The following is a 15,895-nucleotide window of genomic DNA, read 5'->3' on the forward strand; positions in this document are numbered from 1 at the left end:
GACCATAACAAGTCGGGATAATTTCAATTTAAAAGTCAATCACAATGACGTCACGAGTCCACAACTGACTGACTGACTGAGTTTGGTTTTACACAGCTTTTAGCAATATTCAAGCAACATCACGGCGGGGGACACCAGAAATGGGCTTCACACATTGTACCCGTGTGGGGAATCGAACCCGGGTCTTCTGCGTGACGAGCCAACGCTTTAACCATTAGGCTACCCCACCGCCCCTCACGAGTCCACAAGCGGGACAGGGATCAAACGGCCATGGCACAAGCTCAATAACGGGTATGTCCACCATCGGCATTGAGAACAGCAGTGCATCGACGACGCATAGAGCCTATCAAACGTGTAAGGAAGGCTTGTGGGATGTCACGCCATATTCTCTCAAGTTCTGTTGCAAGGTCAAGGACGTTATCTGGTGGATGAGGAAGACGGCGTAGACGTCGATCCATCTCGTCCCAAACATGCTCTATCGGGGAGAGATCCGGTGAATTTGCAGTCCAAGGCAGCAAGTCAACGTTGTGGTGTTGCAAGAAATCCATAGCAACCCTTGCCGTATGAGGGCGGGCATTGTCCTGTTGGAATGTTAACCCAGGGCCATGACATTGCAGAAAAGGAATTGCCACAGGTCGAAGAATCTGATCCCTGTAGTCCACACCAGTTAAGTTGCCCTGAACAATCACCAAAGGAGTTCTTTGGCGTGCTGTTATTCCTCCCCAAATCATCACGGAACCACCACTAAAGCGATTCCTATCCAAGACACAGGCCTGTGCATAACGTTTTCCCACGCGTCTATAGGCACGTTGACGTCCATCACTATGGGAAATTTTAAACCTGGACTCATCTGTAAAAAACAACATTTCTCCACCAAAACAAGGGTCTGCGGACATGATTTCGGCACCACATTCGGCGAGCTTGTCGATGACATTGTGTCAGGATAGGCCGTATGGCGGGACGTCGTGGTCTGATCCCGTGATGACGTAAACGTTGTCGAACTGTGTTGGGGTGGCTACGGCGAAGTCCTGGGATGGTTCGGGCAGTCATCAATGCAGTCTGAAACCTGTGGCGAAGATAGGTCACCCTTATCCATCTGTCCTGTCTTGGCGTTGTTACACGTGGACGTCCAGAACGTGGCCGATCGATGACGTCATTTGTGTTCTGGTAGCGTCTCACCAGTGCAGAAATGGTGTTCCGGTGGCAGTGGAAATGTGCAACCACTTGTCGTTGAGACATTCCCCCCACGGACCATCCCAATGGCCTCATGACGTTGTGCAGACGTGAGCCTTGGCATGCTATGCGTTTCAATAGCCGTTTAATTTTTGAAAGATCGCAAGGGCAGGGGTTGAGCTTTCCAAAGGGACAGTATTGTGTGGCATTCATTTGCTCTGTTTCTCTTTCCCGGAATGCACGTACAACAACGTATTGCACGTCTCAAGGACGAACCCACTGACGTCACGGAACGTGGCACGTGCATGCATGTTGGATACATGTCACTAATCTCTGAGTTTAAATCCTTATGTGTCTACACAGGTTTGATTAATTTAGATTTTAAATTTTGTATGCACAGTTTCTTTATGTGCCTAGTATATAATTTGGGCATCGTGCAGGCATCGTGTTGTGATTGTGTTGTGATCCTACAGTGATTGTGTTGATCATGATCTTAGCCCATCACGATTATTCAAATTAAAACCTGTTTTATTTTATTTATAAATCGTGATGAGGTCGTGTCGATCGTGTAGTCATTGTATAGGAATTCGATTAGTGTTCCTGTTATGATTGTGTTGATCGTGCCTCATCTTCTCGACACGATTCCATCACGAGCACAACACTTTTAAGCAATTTCTCGTGTTGCAATCGCAATCGATAATTTTATACCCCCATTTCACTATAGCCGGTTTTTATCCGACCATGCCAATCCACCCCGTTCCAACCCGATTTCCTCCTCTCGACCAACTCGCCATGGTCGGGCCAATTTTGGCCACCTACGCTGAATGTACGTGTACATGACGAGTAACTGATGATGTACATAAAATCCACGTACATACGACCAAGGTACAGTGTAGTTACGAATTTCGACCGATCTAAAAGCCGGTCTTTCGCGATATCTCACGTTAGATATATGATACACTTATATCATTGCCAATATATTCCCGTTCCTTGTCGATATTCCAACGATTGATATCGAACTAATACGATCCGATTCATGTTACTGCGCTGTATACGATTCAGTAAGATCAATCTACGACGTATTCCCGTAAAAAGCTGCAAAAATCACCTAAAATCGAGTTAAAAACCCGACTACTCCAACACAGAAATACGTTACTACGCATCGCAAAAGGAAAAGGAGGAGAAGAAAGGACTTTGGGGAACGTCGATGGCTTTATACAGAAAGAAGACTACAGTTTGGCTACATATGACAGACTCAGGGCAGAATTGAGGTATGAGGATCCTATGCCCTATGGTGACGTCGACATGCCCTATTTCACAGTAGCTGATGATGAATTTGCCCTCCGAACATACCTTATGAAGCCTTATTCTAACACAGGAATGAATGAAGCAGAGGTCATCACCAACTACAGATTGTCCAGGGCCAGAAGAGTTGTGGAAAATGCCTTTGGCATCCTTGCAAACCATTGGCAGGCACTGCGAACTAACAACTACCAACGGTAGGGAGGAGGCGGCAGTTTGTTTACACAATATCATGCATATGAGGTACCCTGTCTAAGCTGTATTCACTCTTGGGGTTCATACTTATTACTCATGTGGGGCAGCTGACTGATGGATATGGTTCAACGGGGGATGTTACGGGTGTTGATTGCTGCATCCGTTCCTGCCCAGGCCCCTGGAACGGCTGGTTGACCCATTGCGAGTATCATGATACCCGTGGATACGCCACAATGATATCGGAGGCTGCTGTAGCTGTGGCTCAGAAAGCGTCCGAGGCTGTGACGTCTGGGGCAATTGACTCTGTCTCCTGTCGTTCTCCTTATTGACTCGGTTGATGATGTTCCAAATCTCCCAATTCTGCCTTCCTGAACAGGTCCTGAGGCAGCTGATGGATGCAACTTGTAACCCATGTGGAACAGATGGCACTCTCTGTATCAGCTACGTCCGGAAGGACCTGCTGGATGATATGCTGTGATATCCGGAGGTCCCTGTCTTGGATATCAGTGGCTATGTCAGATGCATCAGATCTTCTTATCTGTGTGTGATTGTGGATGGCGTGGACATTGGAGTGGTTGTCAGGGATCTCTCTGGAAAAAACTCAGTGACAGGTGTATCCTGAGATGGCAGCAGGGGAACGTCTTCCTGGATCTTGTGATGGATTTGGTGGGGCAGGACCAGAGCAAGCAGCAGCAGCAACCTTTGACTTAGAAGACACAGCGTTTGACCATAAGGGGCCAAAGAAGCTTAAAAGTATCGAAGATCCAGTGGCAGTGACAATTCTATGTCCATCTAGCAAGACTTGATCCTTCTCAGCCACCCCAGCCTGATGTGAATACTATTGTACCAGATTTTGATATCGTGGACCGTCTTCCCCATCCTTTCTGCCTGGTCCTGCCGCAACTTCTCTTTCATGCCTTTGTTGGTCCAGTCCCTCAACTTCTTATTGTAGAGGCAAGAGTAAGAGGAGAACTGGACCATTTCCGCCTCCTCCTCAGGATTCAATCGGTTAAGCCTTAATTTCGTGGCCTTTGGCTGTTCCTCAACGGCCGATGTGATCATCTAGCTGTGTTAGGCAATGGCTGCTAGCAGGTGAGGGGAGTTGGATTTGCTTGGTGGTTCTTTCCTCTTGGCATCGTGTGTATGATGACTTTCACAGGTCGGAATGATTGGTAGAGATTGGGGCTTATAGGAAAGGGATAGTCCTGACTAGATCGACACAGAGTGGAGGTAGAGCGGGAGTAGAATGGCAGTGAATTGTAGTCGATCTTATTGGTCTGGAGCACACTGGCAGTGGAGCGTGGCAACAGTGTAATCACGTCTTTGGTAATACTTATTAGGGGTGTCAAAGCGTCCTTAAAATGGTGTTAGGACGACAATATGTTTGGAGTAGGTCGGATGTCCGCGCGAGTAGAGTGGATAAGTTGTGAATGGAGTGGGTATAAAACTTCTGCGATCATGAGTTGAAGGTCTATTCCCGCTGTTTTCACGATGCGTTCCCGCTGTACACGATCAATGCCGATCTAATTCGATCAATTCACGACAAATTGCGATCAACTTACAATTACGTTACGGTGTTACTACGACTTTTGTCAGGTCGGGAAGGTCGGGAAATGTTTTTGAACTTGGCCTCCGATCTAAAAGATGCTGCCGATTGATAACGACCAACTGCCGCTCATACCCGACCTCTCCAGCACATACCAATATTGGTGACTAATTTCAGACCAAACTACGTTAGAAATCAACTTTTGATCGGGACTCTAGCCAACTACCCAGAGTTCCTCGGGCACCTGATGCGTACGTATTTCCCATCCAGAACTCTGCAGGCGTGGGGCATGTTCAGATTGCCCAGGAAGCCATCAGCAATTACTTTCTACTGTTCAGGAGTAATGCATGGAGACATGACTTCTGATGAGTATACTTCTATGACGGTCTCGCAGACTTGTGGCACGAAGAGTCCAATGGTGTTCTTGCCGACTCTGAAGGAGCATTGCAGGTCCAAGTAACTGTTCCCCTCAGAGAAGAGTAACAGCAATCTTCAAGCCTGGGTCGAGTGCTTTCCTGCTAGGTCTTTTTGATGTAAGGGCCGATTCGAGTGACCAACTCTTGGAAGAGAGCATTGTCCAACCTGAGGAAGTTCTTCATTGATCAGCTTCACTAGCAGAATCTCATACTGTCCATACAGAGGAGCAACCAATCGCATGTCCACATTGCCCTTACTCCTCTTTTTCGTTTCTTCTTTGGTGGCCTTTCCCCCAACATCCTCCTCCTCTCCCTCATCTTCTCCTCCACATCCATCATCTCCAAATCCACTTGAATCACTTCCAGCTCCAGTCCCAATCGTCCTCTCCTGGTTGTCATCTTGGAAACCTGCTGTACACTGAGGCCTTTTCCCTCATTTCGACTGCATTATACAGTACAACCAGAAATTATTGAGAATTGAAGATTGTAATTTTTTTTCACTCATTACTCACGTATTAAATGTGAATATTAGCAGAACAGATTCACTCCAGATTCAAAGACAGGTGAACAGTTAGTATTTTGTCAAGTCACCATGGGCAGCAATGCAGGCTTCAATGCGGCGGGGCATACTACTGATCAAAGAAGTTAGAAAGTCGTGGTCCATGCTGTCCCAATATCGGACCACCTGAGTGTCCACATCTTCTTTTGTTTCAGCAATAAGTGTCAGATTTTTCTTATTGACACTTTCCTCATAAGTCCCCAAACATTTTCTATTGGATTTAGGTCAGGGCTATAGCTGCGTCAATCAAATAATGTCATGTTTTGGGTCCGAAACCAGGCCTGTGAATGCTTTGAAAGATGTTTTGTGTCGTTGTCCTGCTGGAAAATTCAAACATTTCGTTAAATTTCGGACTGTACTTTGGGCGCTGATACAAAGGTTTTTCAGTTTGTTTGGTCCAGAATGTCAGTGTATTAGGAAACAGCCACACAGAATTTCCATCTGAGAAAATCACATTGTCCCAGTTCCTCGCTCCTTTTGTTCAGGTTTCATGATCGGTGATGGATTTTCTCGACTTTTCTGCCAACCCATTGCATGCAGCTCAGTTCTAATTGTCTCCTTACAGACAGCCATCGTTCCTCTATCAATCATATTCAGCCTTAAGTTTTCTAAGCTCCTTCGTTTGTTTTTAGAAACAAGAATACCAAGCCACCTCCTGTCACCGACAGTCAATTTTCTGGGCCTACCTGCGCCTCCCTGGTGCTCAATGCCATATCCATTTGCAATATTTTTCAAAACACGATAAACAGTGGACAAAGGGATGCCTGTTCTACTTGAAATCACTTTAGCTGATCTGATGTCCTTGTTATAATCCTCTAAAATCAACTTCCTCTTCTCTAAATCATCCATACTGAGGGTCACTGAAAATGTCGTCTGCTAACAAGTAAAGCAACTTATGAAAAGGGATTAACGGAGTTGTCTCTCTTGAATGAAACCAAGCACTTGATAGCTGGACAAGGTTGTTTATACCAGAAATCCAATGAAACATATTTCTAAAATTCTCAATAATTTTTGGTCATAGCATATACCCATAGCACGGACGTGAAGGGGAGTACGTTTGGAGTTAAGAATTCTGATTAGTCATAATATTGTGTAACATCGTGCATAATTCGTATACCAATCGTGATTGCTTCGTGATTGCATTGTGTCATGTTTGTGTTCTGATCTTGTTACTGTTGTGTTCATTTCATATTTGTTCGTACAGGTTTTATGGAATATGGAATGAATAGTGATGGTCTTTAAATTCAAGGATGTTTCCATTTCCATTTCCATTTAGAAGTTTATAATAGGAATACTTGTAACAGAACAGATGTGAAGCTTATGGTTGATGTCAAAACCTTATTTTACTGGGTTAACTGATACACAGAGCTACAGATGGGATGTAAACATGGTTGTTACATATAATGTGTTGGTGAGAGGATTTACTGTCACACTGTTGTAAATTCAGCAGCTTTTGTGTTGCTGAAACGGGAAAGGGAGCCCATTTGACACACACTTTATGTATGTATGTTGTGCACTACTATCTCGGATCATTATAAGTACATTTCTGTCTCTCTCTGCACCCTCTCACTCGCACACTAATACACATACTCACCAAATCACAGACTCACACACGAACTCTGTCATCCCCAAATTACACACAAGTGCAAATGTATGTTGCTATAGAAATGGCTTTGATAATTTTGCGTTTATCGTATCTGTTTGCTGTAAATGAGACTTTTGTGGTATCGAAAAATAATAATTCTAAATAGCCAATGATTAATGAGTAAAATGAAAATGGGGCTAAACGCTGAGTTCAATATTATTTGCCACACATATCGACGTGCCTGCCCGTGTGTGTGGCTAAGTGTACTAGTCTAGACCAGCCAACCGAGACACACAGATGTCCACTCATGCTAATAGTTAATACTGATACTGAACGGTGAAGTGCTATGATTTATACAATTGTCACATACCAGTCACTCAAATGAGTTCTAAATATACACGCGCGCATATAAACACATGGTACCACATAAAGGTGGGTTTTTATAAATTTGTGTTTGCCTTATTTGCGTGCATTTAACGAAACCTTTGTAATGTCGAATCAACACAGATGCAAGGAAATTCAGTTTAATGTAGGGTTTAATATTAGAGATCAGATGCTTTGAGCATGCTTCAAGATATATATCCCCTCTGGAATTATATAGACATTAACGGACATTCTTTGAATTGAGAAGGTCAGGAAAACAACAAGTACCATAGTTTAGCTTCTTTTGGAGTGCTGCAACCTTGTATCGAACTACCGACCTTCTGCTTTGGTCGGAGGGAGGTTGAATCGCCAAAGCTTCAAGAGCTGATTGCTCAGCATTATACCCCAAGGACGAAGAATGCTTCACGTCCACAGATCGTGATGACATATATAGGACCATGGGAAATCCCGGAAAGACTATAAGGTTACAGCGAACAAGTACTGACTAAATGAATCAGATCGCCAGGCTCTGTGACGTGGTCGAATACATGTCATTGTGCTCGTGAAGATCCGGGTTAGAACAGATCTTCAGCAACCCATGCTGGTCATAAGAGGCGACTAACTGGATCGTGTGGTCAGGATCGTGGACTTGGTTGACACATGTCATCGTGTCCCACTTGCGTAGATCGATGCTCATGCTGTTGATCACTGGATTGTCTGGTACAGACTTGATTATGTAAAACCTCCGCCATATAGCTAGAATATTGCTCTGAGTGCGGCGTAAAACTAAACTCACTCACTCACTCGCTGATATGTCATTGCGTCATAATTGAGAGGATCGACACTCATAGTGTAAATCACTGGATTGTCCAGTTAGGACTATTCACAGACTCATGTCATATTGCTTGCAGAGTGTGGTAACAAAACTATGTTTTGAATCAGTTTTAAGAAAAGGTGATGATTACGCATAGCCGGGGTAAGGGCTAAAATTATTTAAAATGGATTCTTATAGGTACCCTAGGCAAAAGTTATATTTTCCTAAAGCTACAAAATGATATTGGCAAGCTTAATTGGGTATCAGAGGTTAGACAGTTACTTTTTTCTACTGGATTTTCTCATGTGTGGATTTCACAAAAGGTTGGAAATGAATGTAATTTTTTATATGTTTTTAAGCAACGTCTTCAGGACATTTTCTTCCAAGAATGGTCCGAAATTATGAATAAAAATGGAATTCGAACTCACGAACACAGGGTTCTGCCAAAGTACCTCTGCAAAATGCATTGAGGCTCCAAGGTGATTCCATGTTAGAAAAAACAAAACGATCGTGACCATTGTAGTTTTATTAGGAAAGGATGAAGCTGGTGATCATGCAAGTGATGAAACAGAGGACAACTGCATCTACTGATTAGTAGGGACGGTGTCCTTATCGCCTAGGGCGTGGTCTCCTCCACTCATGGCGTTAACCACCTGCTGGACAATAGTGCCCCCAGCGCTGGTCAAGGTCTGTTTAATCCCTGTCAGGGGATCTTTCATGTTGCTGAGTGTCTGCTCTGAAAGAGAGAAAGACAATGGCTGTATCACTGTATCACCTGTATCACTACAATTGATACCCTGTGTCCAAACAATTAAAAGTATATCTGATTTATGATTTGTATAATAAGTTAATAATACTCATCATCACAACTTTATGTGTTTGCCCAAGTAGGTCCCAAATGAAGCGTAAAAACATCTCCCTCATCATCATCATCATCATCATATATTTCCAAGGATCATCATCATCATCATATATTTCCAAGGATCGTTGTGGCCATTAGACCGACTGAAAGCAACAATAACGATCCTTGACATCGGGGAAGAGACTGACAAGCCAGTCATTTCAGTCAAATTTTAGGGTCACAGTCTACTTGGAATCAATTCTGCTATAGCAGCCCTTCATGGTTAACAACACTTTGCAGGCATATTACGTGATTTAGTTCGAGAAACTCAGTGCTGTTTGCCTCATACCTTTCAACCTTTAATGGAATCCACTTTCGTGAATTTTGCGGACGGGTTATGGAACATAAATCTTGATTTTACCCATGATACATTGATACCCACAGCTAACACATTAGACCTATACACCTTAGACCGTTGAAGTGATAATTAGGTCTTTACACATGAATTATTGAAAGAATCTGAAACCGACTGGTTTAATCAGAGAGATATGATAGTCAACATATTAACTAAACCCACAAAATAAATCAATTATGAATATATTTCCTTACCTATACGAGATGCATAGTGGTCCAGACTCCCAAATGTCTATACTACTCGGGGTAAGGGCAACCTCACACAAATGGTTTCTAAGTACTTCTAGCCTGTCTTTTATTAGGGACAACAGGAACGAATTTTTGCCAATGTATTTTGTTCTGTGAATGATAAAGATGGTTAAAATATATTTAAATCTATTTAACTGATTTCATCTTTCGACCATACTCATGATATCACCAGCTGCGTCCTTCATGGCACTCAGTGCATTCTTTCCGTGCTCCACGAGCTTGCCCGCGTGCTGGCCGAGTGTGTGCAGGTGTTCCTTGAGCTTCTCGCCCAGCTGGTTCATGGAGTCCTTGGCTGCCGCGGAGAAACCTAGTGCACTTGTTTTGATGGCATTTCCAGCTGAAGCCGCCATCTTGAAAACATTTGCATGAGTGAGTGAGTGGGTCACGCAACTAGATGTTTTACTAATCTACAACAGTTTGTCAACATTTACATCTATAGTGGGACTTTGTCGTCAAGAAGCTATTTTCGCAATATTCAAACATCCAAGTAAGTAACTGATGTTGTTTTATTGCGTTTTAAACGACTCTAACCCGAACGCCTCTCATAGTATCTAAACTACCATTAAATCTCGGCACATGGAGCATCGAATTACCTATAACTTGATATATTTCCAGAAGAAGATTTATCAAAGTTTCCCTGAAGTACAAGTATTCCTAGACAATGATATCGATATTTTGATGAGGCTGACATGTTTATTCCACATTGAAATACCAATTCATTCATTTGAAACCACGATTTAACATGATGGTGTTATACTTTATATCTTTCTTAAACTATATCTAAAAGCTGATATCTATATCTGACAAGCACACCAATGTGGTAATATTAAACATTTTTTTCGAACGTGTTCTCACAGCTTTGTAACAATATCAAATGTCAATATTAGAAGGAAAGAAGTTCGAAATACTGAACTTATGATCATGCGTTGCGTTCTTCACAAATTACAGTAATTTAAACCATATAGTATTGAAAAGGGGATACAGAAATAGGATTCATTGTTACAACTCGCCCAAATCACTTGTGCAGACAACATAAATGAAATATAGGACGAGGTAATGTTTGAAACGTAATTCCTACCTGTTTCACACCGTCAACCATGGGGGAGAAGGCCGATGCAATGGAGCTGCCGACATGGGAGAAGAAGTCAGTGAAGCCATTTCTCTTGTGAAGCTTGAGAGCCGACCTGATGACGCTCTCGATTCCAGATATCACTGTGGTGAGGAACGAGTCCACCATGCTGTTGTGTACCCCTGAAGTAATACGAGTGAGTATTAGTGCTAAGTGACAAGTATTTAGTGCTAAAACGTGGAGGCCTTTTGTGAAAGGAAATCCCTAACTGACGCATATCTCAGATGTTTATTTATTTCGAGAGACTCAAAAACATGCTTATAGTGCTGACAACCTAGAAAGAGAGTCAGAGTGAATCTGATCGCAGGTTCCTGGAACGAGCAAGGGGCGTAAGTCTGTAATGTGACCTGCGTCGCTTTAGACTACTTACCACTTCATGGGAATGAAACATCGGACATTGACACAATCATGTCTTCTGCGAACTTACGTCATGTTTTTGTTAAACATTTTTTTATAATATAATCTAGAACCTTAACATGAAAAACGGTTTGTACATTGAAATTAGATTACGTCAAGCATGGGTTACTGAAGGCCAATTCTAACCCGGATCTTTACGGGTCGTTTGACGTTACATATCTCACCGACAAGAGCATCAATCTTCTTAACTATTTCTTCTGGTGTCATTTCCAGATTGGCAGCCATGTCGATTACGTCGCTGAGACCTTGCCGGAACCACGCCATAACAGCCTTAAGTTCTTCCTGGCCTTTGTTGATGACCCCATGGACATCTTTCTCCAGAGTGGTGAACCACTGACTGTTGGCAACATCGAGACACAATAACCAGTTAATATTAAATCCTTCTATAAAATACAGTTCTAAAAGTGGGAGTGGCGTTGGGGAGCCTCGTTGTTAAAGCGCCCGCTTGTCACGCCGGAGACCCGGATTCGACACACAAAGGTAGAATGGATGAGACCTATTTTATGGTTTACCCAGTCATCATGTTTCAGAAATACCCACCCACTCTTTGTAACGTAGTTCCAAAGAAAGACGTCCAGTGGTGATTCCTATTTGTTTTCAGATGAACAATTGATTTGCCTATGCATGTGTTTGTGACCGCTGCTACGGGATACGCGCTCCCTTTTACGAACCTCAATAATATTCCATATAAATTCATAAACACATGCCTACGATGTAACCGGAATCGTGCAACGAAGATTTCGGTGGGTTTTTTTGTGGTTTTTTTTGCACACATGAAAAAACTATTTGATTTACGAGTGTCCGTACACGTGCAACGCATGTCGTATGTGCAGGTCCATGTGAAAAAAATGCCGTATTATACATCTGCATTTCAGTGAATAAGTAGGTGAATGTTGTTTTACGCCGACATGGAGCCGTATCACAGCGTCCAGTAAAGGGTGCTCCAGTAAATGCAACGTCGTTGAGTGCGATATCACATAAGTCATACTTTTAAAATGATTACCTTGTTTTCCTCGCTATATGGCTGTTATATTGCCGATGCGATGTAAAATGTTAACTCACTCACTCGCATAAATCATACATTGCATCTTTTCTAGTGGGTTGTGGCGACAAACAATTAATGCCGAAGAACTATTCCGTCGAGTGTGTCATTGGGTCATTTCTATAGAACCTGTTTTGGCAGCGTGTTTATAACGGGATCTGCGTCACACAGGCCAGTGGTTGACGTCATGAGCATCGGTCTACTCATCGTAGAACCGTAGCGAACTTGACCACCCGATCCCGTTAGTTGCCTCTGACGACAAGTATGGATTGCTAAATCCCAGTTCTAACAAGGATCATGACGGAGCAAGCATGTGGAAGCCGAAGCGCAATACTATTGGAGCAACTTTCCAGAATCAATTATCAGCTCTTGTTATATTTATATTCTTGGATCATCATATTTCTTATTCAAAGTTGGTATACTTTTCTTCACAAGACAAAATATCTAAAGTTGTCCGAAGCTTTGTTTCGTGGTCCTTAAACCTGTTATAGATCTTTATGTCTGACTGATGTTATGTGGTATTGTTCGATATTCTTACCTGATCATATCCGATCGTTTAGCTGGTTTCGTAAAGGCATTTGCTGTGTTCATCGCCAGAGCTGCAAAACACAGCATGCTAGAAAGACATCATATGTGTTATTTTATTGCTGAGATAGTGAAATCATAAACTGACCGATCTGTTTGGAATTTTTTATTATGCTTCAGAATGTTGGAAATAGAGCAATTTGTCTGCGAGTAAATGTATATTGATGCTTTTCAGAACAAAATATGTTCGGGCTCATAGTTTTCATGCAAATAATAACAATTGCAATACCTTGAGGTACGGGAATACAAAAATACAATGAACCTTGATTGCCCTGAATGCCTGGAAGTACGTATATGCCCACTACGAGCCTCGGAGTCTCGGAAATAGAATTACCTTCAGTGCATACCTGGCACTCTTTGGCTGCCCTGAAAACGCACAACGTACCTTGAATACCCTGATACGCTTTCACTGCCCTAAAACGCACAACGTACCTTGAATACCCTGATACGCTTTCGCTGCCCTGAAAACGCACAATGTACTTTGAATACCCTGATACGCTTTCACTGCCCTAAAACGCACAACGTACCTTGAATACCCTGATACGCTTTGGCTGCTCTGAAAACGCACAACGTATCATGAATACCCTGATACGCTTTGGCTGCCCTGAAAAGGTACAACGTACCTTGAATACCCTGATACGCTTTCGCTGCCCTGAAAACGCACAACGTATCATGAATGCCCTGATACGCTTTGGCTGCCCTGAAAAGGTACAACGTACCTTGAATACCCTGATACGCTTTGGCTGCCCTGAAAACGTACAACGTACCTTGAATCCCCTGAGAGAGTAACATCTTCCCAGCCTGTACCCCAGCATTGAGCAGCTCCCCGCCATGTTTGTCCAGCTCGTGCAGAATGGTGTTTCCAGCATTTTTGAAGAAGTCTCCTAGTTTTTGTCCAACGTTATGAAAAAGTCTTTGACGTTACCGGCGTCTCCCCCAGAAGCCAGGAGAACCAGGGTGAAGAGGACGAGAAACTTCATTCTAAGACTGTTAGGTAACCTCAAAGGTTTGTAGCAGTTGCATTTCACACACACACCAAGGATAAATAGTGAACTCAGAATTCCACATTGTAGTTAACAGGCAAACATATTACTATCCCTTTTTCGAAAACCACACATTTATCTTAAACCACAAGTAAAATTACCGAAATGTCAATGAAATCAACACTCGAGGGTGCACTAAACCAACTAACCTGCCGGAGAAAAGAAAATGGACACATTAAATTCGAAGTTGATCGATAAATTACAAACTGTCAAAATGCTACTTGGATTGAAATAGTTCCTGAAGCGTTGCAAACTTTAGGTTCAAAGGGCAATCATCTGCATCAAGTTTTTTCAATAAAACTAATTCCATGAAATATCTAAAATTACTTCTGCCCGGCACCATATCTGTACATATGAAACATTTCAATTTAAATAGAATTCATTATTAGAATGGTCTGTTGAAAAAACGATTTAATTCTCGGCTGTAAAGTGGGACGAACCATCAAAGCCAGTTTGGGAATAAAACCGAGTCACTAAAGCCACTTTGGGAATAGAACCTACCTGTTATTGAGTTCAGGACTCCTGGAGTTCGGCAGACACTGCGGGAAATACTCAGAATAACAAAGAAAGAGGTCGGCAAGAGCAGGGTTATGATATACACCTGACTTATGCAATGTTTTGAGAACAAACCAGCTGTGATAAGCCACTGTTCGAATTCAAGTTATTGATAAGACACACACCCCACCCTCCCCAGCCCTCCTACGGGAACCACTGCACGGTCAATAGCCTGTCTCACAGTCCCTTATGCATATTTATTCCCCACCACTCAGCCCTTTTTGTGAAGCCCTTAATGAAGAAAGTCTAGATTTTCGCCGGCTCTGAAGCTCCCGCCTAAATGGGGCTCCTTTTCATATTACTTCGAGTGTTTGTTTCTCTCAGAATTGTATATTTTAGACACTAAGCGTTAGTGTACATTGGTGGTGGTCCGGTTAATTGAAATAATCGAAGATTGGTCGCAATGACAAAACGACCAAGCAATCGATCATGTTTTCTCATAATCGAGCACAAACAATTTTGGACCACTTGTTTGCAATAACAATATTTTTCAAAAGGTTGATTTTGTCTCGACATTGCATAAGCACTACAAGCTCGTTCCAAGTCATGATTAAGTTTATCTTAACAACTCCAGGAAATGTATGTTCCTAACACACTAGTCATCCTTTAAAGATGTGAAATTTGCAAATGCATTTTGTGCAATTTGCGAAAAAAAACGAGAGAACTACATGTTTTTTCTTTATTTTTTGTGCATTAACAAACATAACCAGGAAAAATTGATAAATGACGCTAACCAATTATTTTCGATGATTGATCGGTTGTAATGTACCAATCATCAATTATGAGTACTAAACATGCCACAGACACTCCATCAGAACAAGCATAACGTTCGGGGTTACACAACACAGTTAGACAAACGGTTGTTTTAAGTAGTACCTAACGTTCAACACCGGCTAAAAGTGCAGACCTTCTTGATACACCTGACATTTTGATAATTGTTGCAACAACTTAATGATCCAACATTTAGCTACTTATTTGTCCCTTACAATTGTTCCTGTATCTTCGGGCAGTGCCCGCTTTCTACGCCTGTATCCCTGTCTGTTTTGAAAACTTTGGAGCTAACCACAAACACCTGCCTGTTTGAAAGCTGCTTCGGTGCTGTTTGAAACCTTTTTCCTTTGCGCTTTTAAGTGACATAAAGTATATTCATCATTCTTCCATGTAACGCTCTCAGCAGCCATTTTCGCCTGGATAAAGGGCAGTAATTTGTTTTATTACTGAACCTTGTTTCACGCTTGTATTGATGTTATGGCGAGGCTGTAAATCTGATTCTCTGAGACGGAGATAAAGCTGGTGTGAATACATGCCCTTGCCGTGACCAACGTGATATAATCGCTGGAAGGACAAAGGTGAATCTATTCCTGCACTTAATCCTGGTATTAGTCTGTATGGAACGGACAACCATACCACTACAAAGGCTTAATGGTGCCACTATGGTGGCATAAATTATTTTCGGACATCAAAGTTTATCACCCAATTATTTGCTCAAAAATTCACTTTTTTTCTCTCGCTAGTTCGATTATTTTCTAATATACTGAACCACAAAAGAAATGTCGCACTGATAGCGGTTTCTTAAAACACACACTTTAATTCACTCTAATGAACAATCAAAACGGAGGATTGAGTTCAAACTTGACAGTTATGGTTAACACATTTTCGGGAATCAC

At 42.4% G+C, this 15,895-nt stretch overlaps 1 protein-coding gene across 1 annotated transcript; it reads right to left on the minus strand.

The window, feature by feature from the left end:
- Positions 1 to 8,464: 8,464 nt before the first annotated feature.
- On the minus strand, positions 8,465 to 10,708 carry LOC124281012. The gene is made up of 3 exons (XM_046717022.1): positions 10,536 to 10,708; positions 9,615 to 9,807; positions 8,465 to 8,689 (listed from the first exon to the last, which is right to left on the minus strand). Exons 1-3 carry the CDS (start codon positions 10,692 to 10,694, stop codon positions 8,538 to 8,540), a joined length of 504 nt encoding a protein of 167 aa, XP_046572978.1. The 5' UTR covers positions 10,695 to 10,708; the 3' UTR covers positions 8,465 to 8,537.
- Between the last annotated feature and the right edge of the window lie 5,187 nt (positions 10,709 to 15,895).

This window comes from Haliotis rubra, unplaced genomic scaffold (assembly GCF_003918875.1).
Source record: "Haliotis rubra isolate DU_JTF1 unplaced genomic scaffold, ASM391887v1 Scf278, whole genome shotgun sequence".
Lineage (NCBI taxonomy): Eukaryota > Metazoa > Mollusca > Gastropoda > Lepetellida > Haliotidae > Haliotis > Haliotis rubra.

Excerpts from the sequence above, each read along its gene's own strand:
- LOC124281012 (XM_046717022.1), bottom strand. The coding sequence starts at position 10,694 with ATGGTGGACTCGTTCCTCACCACAGTGATATCTGGAATCGAGAGCGTC. Across the intron at positions 9,808-10,535 it reads TGGTTGACGGTGTGAAACAG|ATGGCGGCTTCAGCTGGAAA; the intron begins GTAGGAATTACG and ends AATGTTTTCAAG. Across the intron at positions 8,690-9,614 it reads CGCAGCTGGTGATATCATGA|AGCAGACACTCAGCAACATG; the intron begins GTATGGTCGAAA and ends TCTCTCTTTCAG.